The 17,302-nt window shown below is 30.3% G+C and overlaps 1 protein-coding gene across 1 annotated transcript; it reads left to right on the forward strand.

The window, feature by feature from the left end:
- The first annotated feature begins 551 nt into the window (after positions 1 to 551).
- LOC114173130 (BTB/POZ domain-containing protein At1g50280-like) lies at positions 552 to 3,062 on the forward strand. The gene is made up of 3 exons (XM_028057359.2): positions 552 to 721; positions 848 to 2,005; positions 2,495 to 3,062. Exons 1-3 carry the CDS (start codon positions 659 to 661, stop codon positions 2,825 to 2,827), a joined length of 1,554 nt encoding a protein of 517 aa, XP_027913160.1. The 5' UTR covers positions 552 to 658; the 3' UTR covers positions 2,828 to 3,062.
- The last annotated feature ends 14,240 nt before the right edge of the window (positions 3,063 to 17,302 follow it).

Raw genomic sequence — 17,302 nt, forward strand, 5'->3', positions numbered from 1 at the left:
ATTAGGAAGAGTTTATATACCTTTTATAATACAATTTTTGGTGTGCATGGAATTAAGAATTTTAATCTTCAACGTGACCTATCCCTTGTATAAGAGATAAGGTTATTTATCATGTAAGTTAAAAAATCATTTTTCTTAAAAAAAAATTGTGATGAAAGTAGTTTATTTTCTCTTTGATCAAGAAATAATAATGGATCTAAGGGTCCACAAGTAATGTTCATGTTCACATGTTGAGAAAGTACATCCCTCAAGTAAATCCAAATTCCAAAGCCAACTCATGCATACGTGACACAGCTGAAAACTATTTAACAAAATGCTTTGGGTTACACTTCTTGACCTTCTGACTCTGTCAGACAAAACTTCACAGACACCGTTGCTGTTGATGTTTTCTACAGCAAAACATCATTGTCATTTTCTTTCGAAATCTATCTTATTTTCTGAGATACCCAACTTGTTCTTGCAAGAGGACAAATTTACCCACAAAAAACATTACAATAATGAAGCACCCTCTTCCATATTAAAATAATGAAACTTCACATTAGCCACGAGAATAGGGTAAGATACTAAGATTCTCCTATATATAATATATATAATCATTCCTTTTCTATTTTGGTAAAATACAAGTTTCATCGGTTTGGTCAATGCAGAGGTAGCAGTTATGCCGAAGCACAGTGACTTGCAAATCCACATTAATGATGAAGAAACATTTGTTTTGGACAAGGTACTCAAGGAATTCAGTATTGGTTTCCTTTTCTTAGTGGTTTATTCTATTACAATGTTAGAAGATTCAGGATGCGAAATCCAATGTCTCATAATGTGAATTAATCAAATTTCATTTATTTTGCAGAAGTTCATATCAAAATACTGTGGAAGAATGAAAAAAATGTTGAACCATGAGAAGAGAATGTGCCACAGCAAGACGCTGAGCATTGAAATCAATGATTTCCCAGGAGGGTCAGAAGGGTTTGAGCTGGTTTTAAGATTCTGCTACAACAATGGCAAAATTTCCATCACTGTCTCGAACGTGCTTCTCCTCCATTGTTGTGCCCTTTTTCTAGGAATGACTGAGGAGGTTTTCAGCAGCAATCTCTTGCAGCAAACAGAAATCTTTCTTCGGGGAATCTACTACTGGACATGGAATGAACTAATTGTGAGTCTCAAGAACTGTGAACTATTTCATACATATGCAGATAACTGTGGTCTGTTAGAGAATATTATTGGGGCACTCTTGGCAAAAATGGATCAAAATTTTGAGGGAAACCTTTTCATCTCCTCATCTTCATCATCCCCATCATCTCCTGAGAGCAATTATGCCAAGACATTTTCTTGTTCAACACAAGATACTCTCAAGACAGTAAAATCAAGTTTGGCAAACAAAGAATGGTGGTTTGAGGATTTGGCCACTTTACCCCCAAAGATCATTGAGAAGATTCTTCAGATTATTGGAGCTTACAAAACAGACAACAACAACCCAATTCTCACAAGATTTCTTCTTCATTATCTGAAAAAAGTGACCCAAACAGAAGAGATTAATTGCCACAACAGTGTTGATTATGCTGGTCTTGCAGAAACAGCTGTCTGTGGGATCACATTTGCTGGTAACAAGAGTTTTTCTTGTAGAGTCCTTTTTTGGGTACTAAGGATTGTATCAAGATTTGGGATGAGAAGAGATTGCAGAATTCAAATTGAGAAATTGATTGGTGGGGTGCTTGATCAAGCAACCTTGGATGATCTACTTGTCTCTGGGCACCACATGGGACTATCTTATGATGTAACATCTGTTGCAAGATTGATTAAACAATTTGTTTATATAAATGGCTCTGATGGAGAAGAGTGTGCAGAGAAGTTGAAAAAAGTTGGTAGATTAGTTGACAAGTATTTGATAGAGATATCCCCTGATCCGAACCTGAAAGTTACTAACTTTCTTGCAGTTGCAGAATCTTTACCTGGTTCTGCTAGGAACTGCTTCGATGGAGTTTACAGAGCCATTGACATTTATCTTCAGGTGAATATCAGACCCTTTTAATGTACTATAGTTGTTGTTACAGTTCATTATCTTTCTATAAGAATTCTGAAATTTCTGAAACAAAATAAAAACAAAAGGATAAGGGAAGTGACCTTTCAAATGTTGGCTTCACTAAAAAAAAAATCTGTTACTTATTATCTGGAATTGTGACAAATTTTGGCCGTATTATAATAAATGTATTGTTGTTCTCATCCTGGGGCAAACCACAAAGCTTTTAGTGCAAAAACTAAAATGTATTTTTCTCTAAAATAATCTGGAGAACATTCTGGTAAATTTTTCATCATGTGTTTATAGACCAAAAAGATTAACCATATAATTTGTTTATATAAAAAATTTTACACCACACTTTAATCTAATTTCCAATGTCCTTGATAGAATTTCACGCAGCAAGGTTTTGTTTTCCCATAATGTTTAATTTCCACAATTATATTAAACTGTCTCATTTCTGAAAATAACTGTGAATTGCAGTCTCATCCAATGCTGGCATTTGAGGAAAGGTCAAGATTGTGCAGATGCCTAAATTACAATAAACTCAGTTTTGAAATTTGTAAAGATATTGCAAAGAACCCCAGAATACCTCCAATTATTGCAATGCAGGCTCTTATTTCTCAACAACCCAATGTTCCATCAAGTGACTTAGAAATTCAGGAGAGTGAAATCATTTTGTGCAATGACAAGAAAGATTCATTCTTGGAAGAGAAAGAAGATATGAGACAAAACCTTCAGAGAATGGAACTAAGAGTAAAAGAATTGGAGATATTGTGCAAGGAAATGAAGATTCACATGTCAAAGTTTCACTAGCCATCATCATCCGCAATAATGTCTTAATCTTTTATCTGCCCCAAGATTTTTTTTTTCTTCAAATGTGTGTTTTTTTTCCCTTTAATGGTCTTTCTTCATTGATATTTATTTGATTGTAAAAAATGTTTTTTTTTTTTTTTTGTTTCAGTGGGTGCATATAGTAGAAAGTCAATATTCCACCATTGAATCTCCTTTATACACAATAAATAATGCGATACAAGTATTTGGATTCTCATATACATTTTTCCAATTAGTATTTGGATTCTCATTCATAATAACACCATAACTTATACATATAAACTTTAAAGGAAAGTAAAATACAATAATTGTTTATCTAAAACAATGATAAAATGCATTTGTTGTAAGTTAATATAATTGGACTCATTTAGTCAATCCAACTTATAGAATATACCAAAATTTCTTCAAGGGTCTAATATAATTGTTGGGTTACTTTCATTTATTTTGAAATGAGTTTCAGAACATATTCTAAAATATAAAAATACATTACACAAAATTATACTTTTTACTTCAATACACAAATTTTCTTCCATTATCTCCCATTCATTTTGCAATAGATTTCTTGGAATGTAAAACATAAGTTCTGAATAGCCCATTCCAGAATGAATGAAAGCTGTGGAAACATACGTTAAAATTGGAAGTACTTCCTGCACCTATCGTTTTTCTTCCTGCACCCTTCCAAAATTTATTTTCCAGAACATAAAAACAGTTGTGGAAAATTTTTTCGGACAGCAATCACCCCTTCTTATTAATTTTACGGTAGTTTTTTTCGATGGGGTGGATAAAGAAATGTGATAGCGTGCAGGAAGTAACGGGGTGGATGAAGAAATGTGATAGGGTACAGGAAGTAACACCCTGTTAAAATAGAAAGAAGAAAAAACAAACTCCGAGGAAACCAACTTCATTTGGATCTTGGAAATGAAGACTCTTGACATTGTTTAAGTTCACACCAAACTATATGAATGAGTTTTTTAAAACAAATTTTCAGAACACGCTTTCTGAAACATAAGAGATATGTTGTGGAACAAAGTTCCATAAACAAATTTTTCAAAACACATACATACCTTCTAAAGAGTGGGGCGATGAAGAAAGAAGGTGTAGTTGAAGGCCATGACAGCAGTGACAGTGGCAAAGATGGTGCAACAAGGAGGGTACTTTTGTCTTTTTCCTGTTAATATGGTTGCAGGAAGAAAAAGCCCAGAACTTTCGCAAACTCTCCACCCATACCAAGGTTTTGAGAAAATTCTAAATTTAAATACCTAAATTTGAATGTTATAAATATAACTCATTCAATATTTCACAAAGACAAACTTTTTTACATTTAAAAAAAAATATTTTTAATTTTTAATTTTTTTTTCATTGTTTGATTCTCGTGGTTTCAGAAATAGATGAATTTATACCGGTAGAGAGTATATTTACTAATAAGAGAGGTGTAGTCATTCATTATTATGATTTTCTAATGTTCACTAATTCCAATCTCCAACTAGGGTTCAGATCAAGTCTGAAACTAACGAAGCTTCTTCCTGCATCTCCCAACACTTTATTTCTTTACAAAAAAGACAATATATATTAAATTCTCATTTTGCCGTTCAATTAAAAGTAACTACATTTTTACTTTCTCTAGATGATCTACTCCCAAATTTTTTTCCAATAAATATCGACATCCGGTGTCTTGTTTTATTTTATGGATGTTGATATCTGATACTTTATATTTTTTTTAAGTTTTTACCCGTTCTGAATATTGACATCCGGTATTATATTTTTGGCTTAAATAGTCATTTGGTCCTAGTTTTGGTCGACTTTTTTCACTTTGGTCCTACTTTTGAAAATGTTTTCAATTTGGTCCTACCTTTCGTAATTTTTTTTCAATCAACTCCTTTTCGTTTACTCCGTCTAAATCGTTAACGAAACAGTGGCCAGCGTGGTGATTTTGCATGACGTGGATACTGTTCAGTGACATGTCCTTTTACACTGTCATAGCCCAGATTTTAAATTGAAATTTAGGGTTTGTGTTCATTGTGGTTGTCTTCCATTAAAGTTCAGTTGAAAAGGAATGTCTCGTGGGGCATCTTCATCTTCTTGCAATAGCTGGGTTCACCGAACTTGCAATTCCTGCCATGATGGTTCTAGGGTTTCAGGCTCACCCCCAATTTGCGATTGCGGAGACATTGCAGTGGTGTGCATAGCTAGAACTACAAAGAACTTGGGTAAACAATTTTGGGGTTGTGCGAACTTTAAGGTTTGTTTCCCAGTGTTCGACTTTGGGTGTTTCTTTCACTTTCGGTGTTTCACTTTCATCTTCATGGTTTTTGTGTGTTGTAGAGATGTGGTAAAGATGTGTTGGGATGCAACTTGATGCATTACTAATTAAGGCTTTTAAGCCTTCCATCAAAATATCAGTGATCAAAATCCAGAAATTCTTAAAGTACATCCTGATTTCTCAATAATCACATTCATAATACATAACAAAATATTCCAGAATTTCACAGAGCGGCGAAAAAATCCCCAATTCGACCCCTAAATCCCCAATTCGACATAAACAACCCTAAACCCAATTTAATTCAACTTAAACCCTAAAATGAATCTGCAATTACAATTAAATGGTCAGCACAGTGCAAACAGACACATCACTGAACAGTATCCACGTCACACAAAATCACCACGGTTTCATTAACGATTTAGACGAAGTTAACAAAAATGAGTTGATTGAAAAAAAATTACGAAAGGTAGGACCAAATTGAAAACATTTTCAAAAATAGGACCAAAGTGAAAAAAGTCGACCAAAACTAGGACCAAATGACTATTTAAGCCTATATTTTTTTTTAATCTACGAATGTCGACATCTGATATTTGATTTTGTTATATGAATGTCGACATCAATACACTATTTTTTTTTTCTCGCTATGAATTTGATATTGTATTTTTTTTCAATTTACGATATCCAATTAAATATATATATATATATATATATATATATATATATATATATAATTTTAATATAGTTAATTGGATATCAATATATATACACATCGACATCTAATATACAAATAAATAATTTTTCTTTCTTAATATATATTTGAAGAATAAAATAAAAAATTAATATATATATATATATATATATATATATATAAATTATAAGTAATAATTTTTAAAATAATAATTATTTAAATGTTTATATAAAATAATATAACAGTAATTTTTATTTTACTTGATTATATTTTAATTTAATTAAAATTATTAAATATTTAAATTAAAATAATTTTATATTTGTTAACCTGATGTAAATTTTCGGTTAACATTTTTGTAAAAAATATTTTTTTAAGTTTAATATAATAAATATTTATATAAAGATATTTTAAAAATTTATATAAATTAATATAAAATGTATTATTTTTTGTTTGTTTAAATTTTTATTTAATATATATATTTAAAGAAAATATAATAAATTTTTAAATTAATATAAATTAAAATTTTAAATAATTTAACATATGTTAATCAATGTGGAAATCTGGTCAACTTTTTTTTGAAATGTTTTCGGTGTATTGGAAATTGAATGTTGACATTTATGAAAAAAAAAAAAAACATCAGATGTCAATCTTCATAAATGAAAAAAATAATTAATTACGGATGTTGACATTTGTAATAGTAGGTAAAATTTAAGAAAAATAAAGCATCAGATGTCAATATCCAAGAAATAAAGATACGAGAATTTAAATTTTTGTTGGACAGAAAAAGTGTCTGGAGATGCAGGGAGAAACTCCTGAAACTAAAGACCACGATTTAGTGAAAGTTTATCTCTTTATTTTGCAAAACATCAAATAAAATCAAATATAAGAATTTTTTGACTAATTATTCTATAAATTAATTATAACTGTATAATTGATTATTATATTACTTATTTAAATAATTAATTACTTTATTATAAGAGATTAAGCTCAATAACGTTAAAATATGTTATTTTTAATGTATTATTTAGTTATAATAATATTTTAAAAGCTAATATAACTATGTTAATTATTAATTAAATAATTAAGTCATAAAGTATATATAAGAATATAACTAAAAAAACTAACTTCATCTTATGTCAAATTTATAATAATTTTTCACTCATTGTTGTTATTTTATATTCAATTATTTGTTAGAATTAATTGACGGATTAATTCTATTAGTGACTCATTTGAAATATTATGATGGGCCCAATTGTGATTTAATAAATATAGAGACTTATTGGTTATTATTATGGGAAGTGATAATAAAATAAAGATAAAGATAAAATAAAAACCAACTTGATGGACGTTGGTTTATAAAAAGAATTGGGGTTCTGTCTCTGGCCATAAGGTTCTTTTCTCTGTAACCCATCAAGAACGTGTGAGAAGAGAAAGAAAGGCACAGAGATAGATTGGGAAACGGTGGTTGAAGAGCACACAAGATTATAAATTTGAAGAACGCATATTCACAGGATCTCTCATGGATCAAGGTTAGTGCTCTATTATGATTTATCGTGTGAGAATTATAAATCTTAAAGATCCTTAATTAAGTTTTACATGTGGTATCAGAGCATGGTTGTAGGATTTATGATTCTCCTCTTATGATGTTCGTTTCAAATTTTTTTTATGAACCCTAAATTAAAGTTTGAAGGGTTATTTAAGTTTTCCGCTGCTTTAAAATTGAATGCGAATGCCATGGTTGGAAACGAGAATTGTTTTTCGCTGTTGAAACTGAATCTTATTGTGCTGCCATTAACCGGAATTGTTTGTGTTTTTACAGTAACATGTTTTAAATTTTTGGCGTTGAATAATAAAAAAAAAAAAACTGTTCCAATGCATGTGAATGTGGAGTGAGTGGCATTGAATGAAAGGCTTAAAAATCGGGACCGTTTAAAATGAAGCACTGAATGTGTGAAAATTGGAACATAATGTGATAATGGCATAAAAGTACTATGTGAACATGTACTATTACCGTGAAACATGGTTAATCAAGATTAAATTAAAGTTTAATATTTTTATTGGTTTATGTCACCAATAAATTAATATTAATTATTTTATTTATATAAATAATTAATAATTTTATTTTAATTTGCAATAATATTTATGTTTGTTATTGTTAAATTAAAATTAATGAGGATGTTATATAAAGTCTATAGCAATTAAATGTTTATTTATTTATTTGAAATTAAGTATGATAAATTTTGTTAGTCACCAAAGTGGCCAAAATTTTAAAGTTTATATGATTTCAAATTATTAATGTTTTTTATTTTAATTACCCATAGTATGGATGCTAAATTATGAATAATTAAATTTATGGGTTAATTAAAATTCATTAATTATAAGACATTTAAGGATCGCCCAAAGGTTGATTAATTGTTCTCATAATTAATGAACATGATTGTAGATAATTTTGTATGCGTCACTAGTTTTATTTATATACCCAAAGGTAGTAGGTGATTCTAGTTGATGCATATTTTAATTATCAATAATGTTATAATGTGATTAGCATCATTATGTTTATGTTTGTGTATTAGTGGATCTCCCAAAGGAGAACATTAGTATGCATAGAATGATTGTTTATATCTGAATCTGTTTTTACGTTTAGTTTTATGACTCAAAGCATTAATGTTAGGCATGTGTTAATTGCAGTCTCTGTTCCGGTATCTTTACACGCGCTTGCTTCGTCTGTTCCAGTCTTTAATGGGTTGAATTTCCCTGGCTGGAGTGAGCAAGTCCAATTTCACTTAGGTGTGTTGGATCTTGATCTAGCTCTTCTAGTTGAAAAGTCGGCTGCTATCACGGATGCTAGTAGCAATGAAGAGAAAGCCCATTACAAAGCCTGGGTAAGATCAAACAGACTTAGCTTAATGTTTATGAGAATGAGCATAGCAAGTAATATAAAGTCAGCTCTTCCCAAAACTGATGACGCAAAAGAATTTATGAAATTTATGGAAGAGCGCTCCCAAACTGCTGATAAGTCTCTCGCTGGGACACTGATGAGTACGTTGACCACTATGAAGTTTGACGGTTCGCGTACTATGCATGAGCATGTGATCGAGATGACAAATATCGCAGCAAGACTTAAGTCTTTAGGAGTGACAGTGGATGAAGGTTTTCTCGTGCAGTTCATTTTGAACTCATTACCGTCTGAGTATGGTCCGTTCCAGATGAACTACAACACCATGAAAGACAAGTGGAATGTGCATGAATTGCACAGTATGCTAGTTCAGGAGGAGACCCGACTGAAGAACTTAGGAAGCCACTCTATTCAATATGTGAAGAATCAAGGAGTTGTTGGAAAGAAAGTTGCTAAGAAACATGGAAAGGGTAAAGGACCACTAAAGATTGACGAGTCCTCAACTAAAATCCAGAAGAAAAATGACAAATGTCATTTCTGCGGGAAGTCTGGACATTTCCAGAAGGACTGCATAAAGCGTAAGGCTTGGTTCGAAAAGAAAGGTGAGCATAATGCTTATGTATGTTTTGAATCAAACTTAACTGAAGTTCCCCATAATACGTGGTGGATTGATTCTGGATGTACGACTCATGTTTCTAATGTGATGCAGGGATTTCTTACAACCCGAACCATAAACCCAAATGAGAAGTTTGACTTCATGGGCAATAAAGAGAAAGTTCCAGTGGAAGCGGTCGGGACTTATCGTCTAATCCTCGACACTGGATATCACTTAGACCTTATGGATACTTTTTATGTACCTAGTATCACTAGGAATTTAATTTCTTTGTCTAAGCTTGATATTGTTGGATATTCTTTTAAGTTTGGGAATGGTTGTTTCAGTTTGTTTAAGCATACTTTTATGATTGGATCTGGTACACTTTATGATGGTTTATATAAATTGAATTTGGATAATTTATATGCTGAAACTCTTATGACTTTGCATCACAATGTTGGCACTAAACGTAGTTTAGTGGATGAACAATCTGCTTACTTGTGGCATAAACGTTTGGGACATATTTCCAAAGAAAGAATGCAAAGATTAGTAAAGAATGAATTTCTTCCGGATTTAGATTTTACTGATCTGAATGTGTGTGTGGATTGTATTAAAGGCAAACAAACTAAACACACAAAGAAAGGAGCCACGAGAAGCACTCAGCTTCTTGAAATCATACACACCGATATATGTGGTCCGTTTGATGTAAATTCTTTCAATAAAGAGAAGTACTTCATCACCTTTATTGATGATTTTTCGCGTTATGGACATGTCTATTTACTGCATGAGAAATCTCAGTCAGTAAATGCCTTGGAAGTTTATATAAATGAAGTGGAAAGGCAATTAGACAGAAAGGTGAAAATCGTAAGGTCTGATAGAGGTGGTGAGTATTATGAAAGATATGATGAAAGTGGACAACACCCTGGTCCGTTTGCTAAGTTCCTTGAGAAACGTGGTATTTGTGCTCAATACACAATGCCAGGCACACCACAACAAAATGGTGTATCAGAAAGGCGTAATCGAACCTTAATGGATATGGTTAGGAGTATGTTAAGTAATTCATGTTTACCCGTATCATTGTGGATGTATGCTTTAAAGACTGCCATGTATTTGTTGAACAGGGTTCCTAGTAAAGCTGTTCAAAAGACTCCTTTTGAGTTATGGACGAATAGGAAACCCAGTTTGAGACACCTGCATGTTTGGGGTTGTCAGGCAGAAGTAAGAATATACAATCCGCAAGAAAAGAAACTGGATGAAAGAACAATCAGTGGATTTTTCATTGGTTATCCAGAAAAATCAAAGGGGTATATGTTTTACTGTCCTACCCATAGTACAAGAATCGTTGAAACTGGAAATGCTCGGTTCATTGAAAATGGCGAAACCAGTGGGAGTGAAGCTTCACGAAATGTGGAGATTAAAGAAGTTAGAGTACAAGTTCCTATAACTAGTACTTCTTTATCAAGAGTTGTTGTTCCACATGTTGTAGAAACTCACAACAATCAAGAAGAACAACAAATTAATGATCCCGAGGTTAACAATGAACCAATAGTAGAACAACCACAAGAAATAGTATTAAGAAGATCTCACAGAGATAGAAAGTCTGCTATTTCGAATGATTATGTGGTTTATCTACAAGAGTCAGAAAATGACTTAAGTATTGATAATGATCCAATTTCTTTTTCAGAAGCCATTAATGGTGATAATTCTGATAAGTGGTTAGATGCCATGAAAGATGAGCTTAAATCAATGGCACATAATGACGTATGGGACCTTGTGGAATTGCCAGAAGGATGCAAGAGAGTTGGGTGTAAATGGGTCTTTAAGACTAAGCGTGACTCTCAAGGCAATATTGAACGTTACAAGGCCCGTCTTGTTGCCAAAGGTTTTACTCAGAAAGATGGCATTGACTATAAGGAAACATTTTCGCCTGTTTCTAAGAAAGATTCTTTTAGAATTATCATGGCATTAGTAGCTCATTATGATCTTGAGTTGCATTAAATGGATGTTAAAACTGCTTTTCTGAATGGGGATTTAGAAGAGGATGTCTATATGGACCAACCGGTGGGGTTCGCTGAAGAAGGAAAGGAGCACATGGTGTGTAAACTTAAGAGATCGATATATGGACTTAAACAAGCTTCTCGACAATGGTATCTTAAGTTCAATGATACTATTGTGTCCTTTGGATTTAAGGAAAACACCGTTGATCGGTGTATATATCTGAAGGTCAGTGGGAGTAAGTTTATATTTCTGATTCTGTATGTTGATGATATCTTGCTTGCGACTAATGATCTTGGTCTATTAAGTGAGACTAAGAGGTTTCTCTCTAATAACTTTGAAATGAAAGATATGGGTGAGGCATACTATGTGATAGGAATAGAAATATTCCGTGACAGATCACAAGGATTGTTAGGTTTGTCTCAGAATGCATATATTAATAAAGTTTTAGAGAGATTCAGAATGGATAAATGTTCAGCATCTCCTGTTCCAATACAGAAAGGAGACAAGTTTAGTCTCATGCAATGTCCAAAGAATGATTTGGAACGGAAACAGATGGAAAATATCCCTTATGCATCTGTTGTTGGGAGTTTGATGTATGCTCAAACCTGTACGAGGCCAGATATTAGCTTTGCAGTTGGTATGCTTGGTAGATACCAAAGTAATCCAGGTCTGGAGCATTGGAAAGCTGCAAAGAAAGTTTTAAGATACCTACAAGGAACAAAGAATCACATGCTTACTTATAGAAAATCTGATCACCTTGAGGTGATAGGTTATACAGATTCAGACTTTGCCGGCTGCGTGGATACAAGAAAGTCTACATTTGGTTATGTGTATCTTTTAGCCGGAGGAGCGATTTCATGGAAAAGTGCGAAGCAGTCTGTCATTGTTGCATCCACCATGGAAGCTGAATTTGTGGCATGCTTTGAGGCCACAGTTCAGGCTAATTGGTTGCGGAACTTTATTTCAGGACTTGGAGTAGTCGACAGTATTTCCAAGCCGCTAAAAATTTATTGTGATAATTCCGCAGCAGTCTTCTTTTCTAAAAACGACAAGTATTCTAAAGGTGCTAAACATATGGAGTTGAAATACTTTGCCGTTAAAGAAGAAGTTCAGAAACGTAAAGTGTCAATAGAACATATTAGCACAGATCTTATGATTGCTGACCCTTTAACAAAAGGGTTACCGCCCATATTGTATGCTGGTCATGTAAAGAATATGGGCATTATGTCTACTAGTGAATGTTAAATGTTGAATGTTAATATTTTTAATGTTGATGTGACACTTTGAGCTCCCTAATGTATAAATTTCTGAAATCTGTGTTTTCTTCTTTATGTTTATGCATGCAAATTATGATGAAGAAAACAAATTATGTTATGTTATTGTTTTGTAAAATGACATTATGTTTGAGCCCATTATGGACTTCTCGTTTTTAAGGTCATATTAAGGAGAAAGGGATGATAGTACATGGAAGGGATCATGTCGATCAAATGATGTGTGACCGCCATGACTCTTATTATTTCTGTATCTTTAATTATGAATAATGATGGAACCAATTTATGCAAGGTCTTTTATTGCGCATTATGTTTATGTATTAAATCACATAATGTTATGACATCGTATGAGTCAAGTGGGAGAATGTTAGAATTAATTGACGGATTAATTCTATTAGTGACTCATTTGAAATATTATGATAGGCCCAATTGTGATTTAATAAATATAGAGACTTATTGGTTATTATTATGGGAAGTGATAATAAAATAAAGATAAAGATAAAATAAAAACCAACTTGATGGACGTTGGTTTATAAAAAGAATTGGGGTTCTGTCTCTGGCCATAAGGTTCTTTTCTCTGTAACCCATCAAGAACGTGTGAGAAGAGAAAGAAAGGCAAAGAGATAGATTGGGAAACGGTGGTTGAAGAGCACACAAGATTATAAATTTGAAGAACGCATATTCACAGGATCTCTCATGGATCAAGGTTAGTGCTCTATTATGATTTATCGTGTGAGAATTATAAATCTTAAAGATCCTTAATTAAGTTTTACATTATTAACTTAAATGTGGAGGTATCATTTGTAAATAAATAAACACTGCCTTTCTTAACCAAAAAACACTCTTAAAGAATGTTGTTTTAGTACTAATTAGTTATCACTGAGAATAAAATAAATTATAATTAGTATATTATTACTTTATTATTTGAAGATCAAAATAAAAATAAATATTACAATATTAGAAGAGTAAATCAAACAATACCGGATTAGTAAATTATAAATAATTTTATTTTATGTTTAAAGTAAAAAACGAAAAAATGAAATAAAATAGATATTATTAGTAAGGATCTAATCTCTCGAGACATTCATTAATCAAAATATGACACATTCAATATCAATTTCAAATATAATTATCTTCAAAAGAAGACACACAAGGTGAGCAAAATTTACATTTTATTAAATTATTTATAGTTAATCACAAAGGCGGATCTTTTAGGAGTGGAAGAAACTTGGCTCTTCCAAAATTTTAATTTTTTTTTAATTATATATATATATATATATATATATATATATATATAAATATATATTTGAAATTTATTAAATCTTTCAGATTGTAGGTAATATATTAGAAATTAATAAAAATTAAATTATGTATTTTTTATTTCTTTTATTTAAACACAACATTTAATGTAAATATATAATAAAACATAAAATTAAATATAATAAAAAATAAAAATATTCAGGTTTAATTTTTCTTTTGGTCCTGTTTTTATTCAAAAATTGACATTAGGATTATGTTAATTACACTAACAAAGCAGATCATTCATATTAAGACTCTCAATTTTAATGGAAAGATCATTGATCTGTTCCGAGGAGTTTAACGAAATTTATCGTAAAAGATCGAATTACATCAATTTTTCAAAAATCGGGACCAAATTGAGACTAAAATAAATTTGAAGAACCAACTTAACATTTTTAATCGAAAACATGAATCAAAAGAGTAACTAAACCAAATATTTATTAACATTATTTTTATTTTTCATTTCATTGTTTTTTAGTTTTTCACATATTGTAATAATCTCTCACTCTCATGTCTTCTTTTTGTGTTTAAAGAAAAAAAAGTTAGACATAAACTCATTATATTTCTCATTTATCCCCTTCCTTTCCCGTCTCTTGTCTTACTTGATAATGAAAAAATTATTTTTTTTGTCTCATGAGCTTTTTGTATATTCATTTTTTTATGAATATAGAAAAAAATAATAATGTATTATGTGTTTTTTCGTAACCGATTTTTAATTATGACTTGACTATAACATATTTTTCTTTTAATAGTTACGTGTCTCAATTTTTTATTAGATTATGATCAATTATTCTTTAGTATTATTTACATAAAAGGTATATTGATAAAGAATGAAAGAATAAATTAATCATTTAAAAGTGATGAAAAGTAAATTATTGACTAAAACAAGATAGATTATACCTCTTCACATATTTTGAAGCATTATATTAATGATAAAAAATGTTCAGTTCGAGAAGTCATTTTTTGAAGCATTACACTAATGATAGAATCTAATGATTTCAAAATTATATTACTTTGACCCCTCCTGCACCGGTTAATCACATATATTCAAAAGAGTCAAATAATAATAAAAATAAAGCTGCACTTTTATCATATTATTCTAGTATTTCAAATTTGGAAATTGAATTTTCAATATCTCAAATGCCTGATTTTAATTTTTAATCTTTGAAGCTTTAGTTTTTGAATCTCTCTCATATATGACCTGGAGTTATTATTTTATCCAATAAATTACTCATAAATTATATATATATTATCTATACAATTTGATTTGTTTGTGTCATTTTTCATTTAAGCAAATTTATGTTTAATAAATAAATAAATCAAATAACGTCTTTTCATTTAAAACACTAAATAATTTTTTCTTTTTAAAATAATGGTTTTATAATGTCTTAATACAGTTTTTAAAAATTTACACACCCACCCATACATATATGTTAACTATAAATAATAATAATAATAATAATAATAATAATAATAATAATAATAATAATAATAATAAAACATTATTATTATTATTATTATTGCTACTACTACTATTATACTATTATTAAGTACATGTTAATATTTTATTTTTTTTACTTTTTATGTGAATATGATATTTTGACTTTGGTAACAAAGCACAACCATGGTATACTAATACAATGGAATTTGACTTTTCAATACTCACAGTAGAGGACTGCTTCATGCATGATTATCACTAATTTGAAGACTTGGTTAATTTATAACATTTAAAAACAATAAATAAATCAGACCTAAAATTTTCGGTGGACATGCCCCAAACTATGTGCATCTATGTATAAGGAGGCCAAGTCTATTGCATTTCCTTCTCCTTTATATCTTTTTTTTTTAATATTTTATTGCTACAAAATACTCATTAATATTGGTTGTTAATTTTTATTAAAACATTTAACTAATTATTTTGTAATGAAAAGTTTTTACTTTTTAGTATACTAAATTTTTATATTCAAGTCGAGACTTTAATCTAGTTCCACTCCAGTGCAAAATATTTTCGTTTTGATTATGTAATTTGAGTGTTTGGTACTAAAAAAGAAAAGTTCAGATGCAAAGTGAAGACGGTTTCAATTTGAAAAGGAGTAGATTTTACAAATTCTTTCATTGCAAAGTTGAAGAGTTCAAGTGTTTGGTATAAAATTAGGCATCACAACTTGTTCAAACGAGGCATTGATTTGGAGTATTCGTTGTTAAACAAGGAGGAATGTAATTGAAAGAGAAACTCTATTAAAAAAATATAATTTGCTTTATCTCTTCCTTCGTTTGATTTTAATAACGTTAATGTGTAGTCACCACTTTATCTCTAATCTGGGTCTAATTAATAGTTAGCTTGTCATGTTAATTGTTTTGTTTTACAGCATGTGACATTAAAATTTTACTGGAAACATGATACCAGTGTTGATATGTATAATTCAACCGATCCAAATTTAAATGATATATAAAAAGACGGTATAATATATTTCGTTTTCCTCTTAATTTTTGAATTATTTTTATTCAAATTTTAATTGATTAATAAATTTAGTACTCTTAACCAATCAATGATAAAAATTTGTTGACGTGGGAAACGATATTGTCACATATATATCACGTGCTAATGTGGATACATGTATGACAACAGATGAACAAATATGTGGTTAATGTGACTAGGGATGGCAATGGGGCGGGACGGGTACGGGTATCATGATCCCATCCCCATCTCCATAATAAAAATTCATCCCCATCCCCATCCTCAAACCCAACGGGTATACAACTTTTGACCCATCCCCATCCCCATCCCCACCGGGTAACGGGTATTTTCTTATACCCATACCCATACCCATTTTTTTATTGTTCCATATATCAATTAAATATTTTTTATAAAAAAAATTTAAAAATCACACCAACGGAATCATGATACTATCAAAATATTCAATATTAAAATAACATACTCTTTTTGATTTTCATGATGTCAAATATTAAGAAAAATATTATAATAGTATAAATCTCAAATTAAAGTATCAAATAACAACTAAATAAAATTCAAATAATTATATAAAAGCTAAAAAATTATACATTACTAAAATTTTATAATAACCAAAATATTTATTAATTTTACAAATGATCAGTGGTTTCATTTGCATTCGATCCACCTACACATAGAAAAAAAATGAAAAATTAGATATGATATAATAATTGAAATTGAAAATTTTAATTACTAGAATATAATGTACCTTCTTCATCAGATTCATTTTCACTCATGAGAACATCTTTTCCTTTTAATTTTTTAACACCTACAAACACCAAATGTAGAATATTAGATGAGAATTCACAAAAAATACTAACAAAAAATATTAATAAATTTGAGTAACTTACCTAGATGGTTTGAGTTCCATATCCAACTTCTTGTACACATCAAAGCCTCTATAGTAATATGATGAAGTCGACTACGGTGAGAAGTTAATA

Source organism: Vigna unguiculata, chromosome 2 (genome assembly GCF_037176805.1).
Source record: "Vigna unguiculata cultivar grain cowpea cultivar isolate G323 ecotype 2 chromosome 2, ASM3717680v1, whole genome shotgun sequence".
In the NCBI taxonomy this organism is placed as follows: domain Eukaryota; kingdom Viridiplantae; phylum Streptophyta; class Magnoliopsida; order Fabales; family Fabaceae; genus Vigna; species Vigna unguiculata.

Coding starts and splice junctions, on each gene's coding strand:
- LOC114173130 (XM_028057359.2), top strand. CDS start 659: ATGCCGAAGCACAGTGACTTGCAAATCCACATTAATGATGAAGAAACA. Junction 722..847: donor AAACATTTGTTTTGGACAAG/GTACTCAAGGAA, acceptor TTTATTTTGCAG/AAGTTCATATCAAAATACTG. Junction 2,006..2,494: donor CCATTGACATTTATCTTCAG/GTGAATATCAGA, acceptor TGTGAATTGCAG/TCTCATCCAATGCTGGCATT.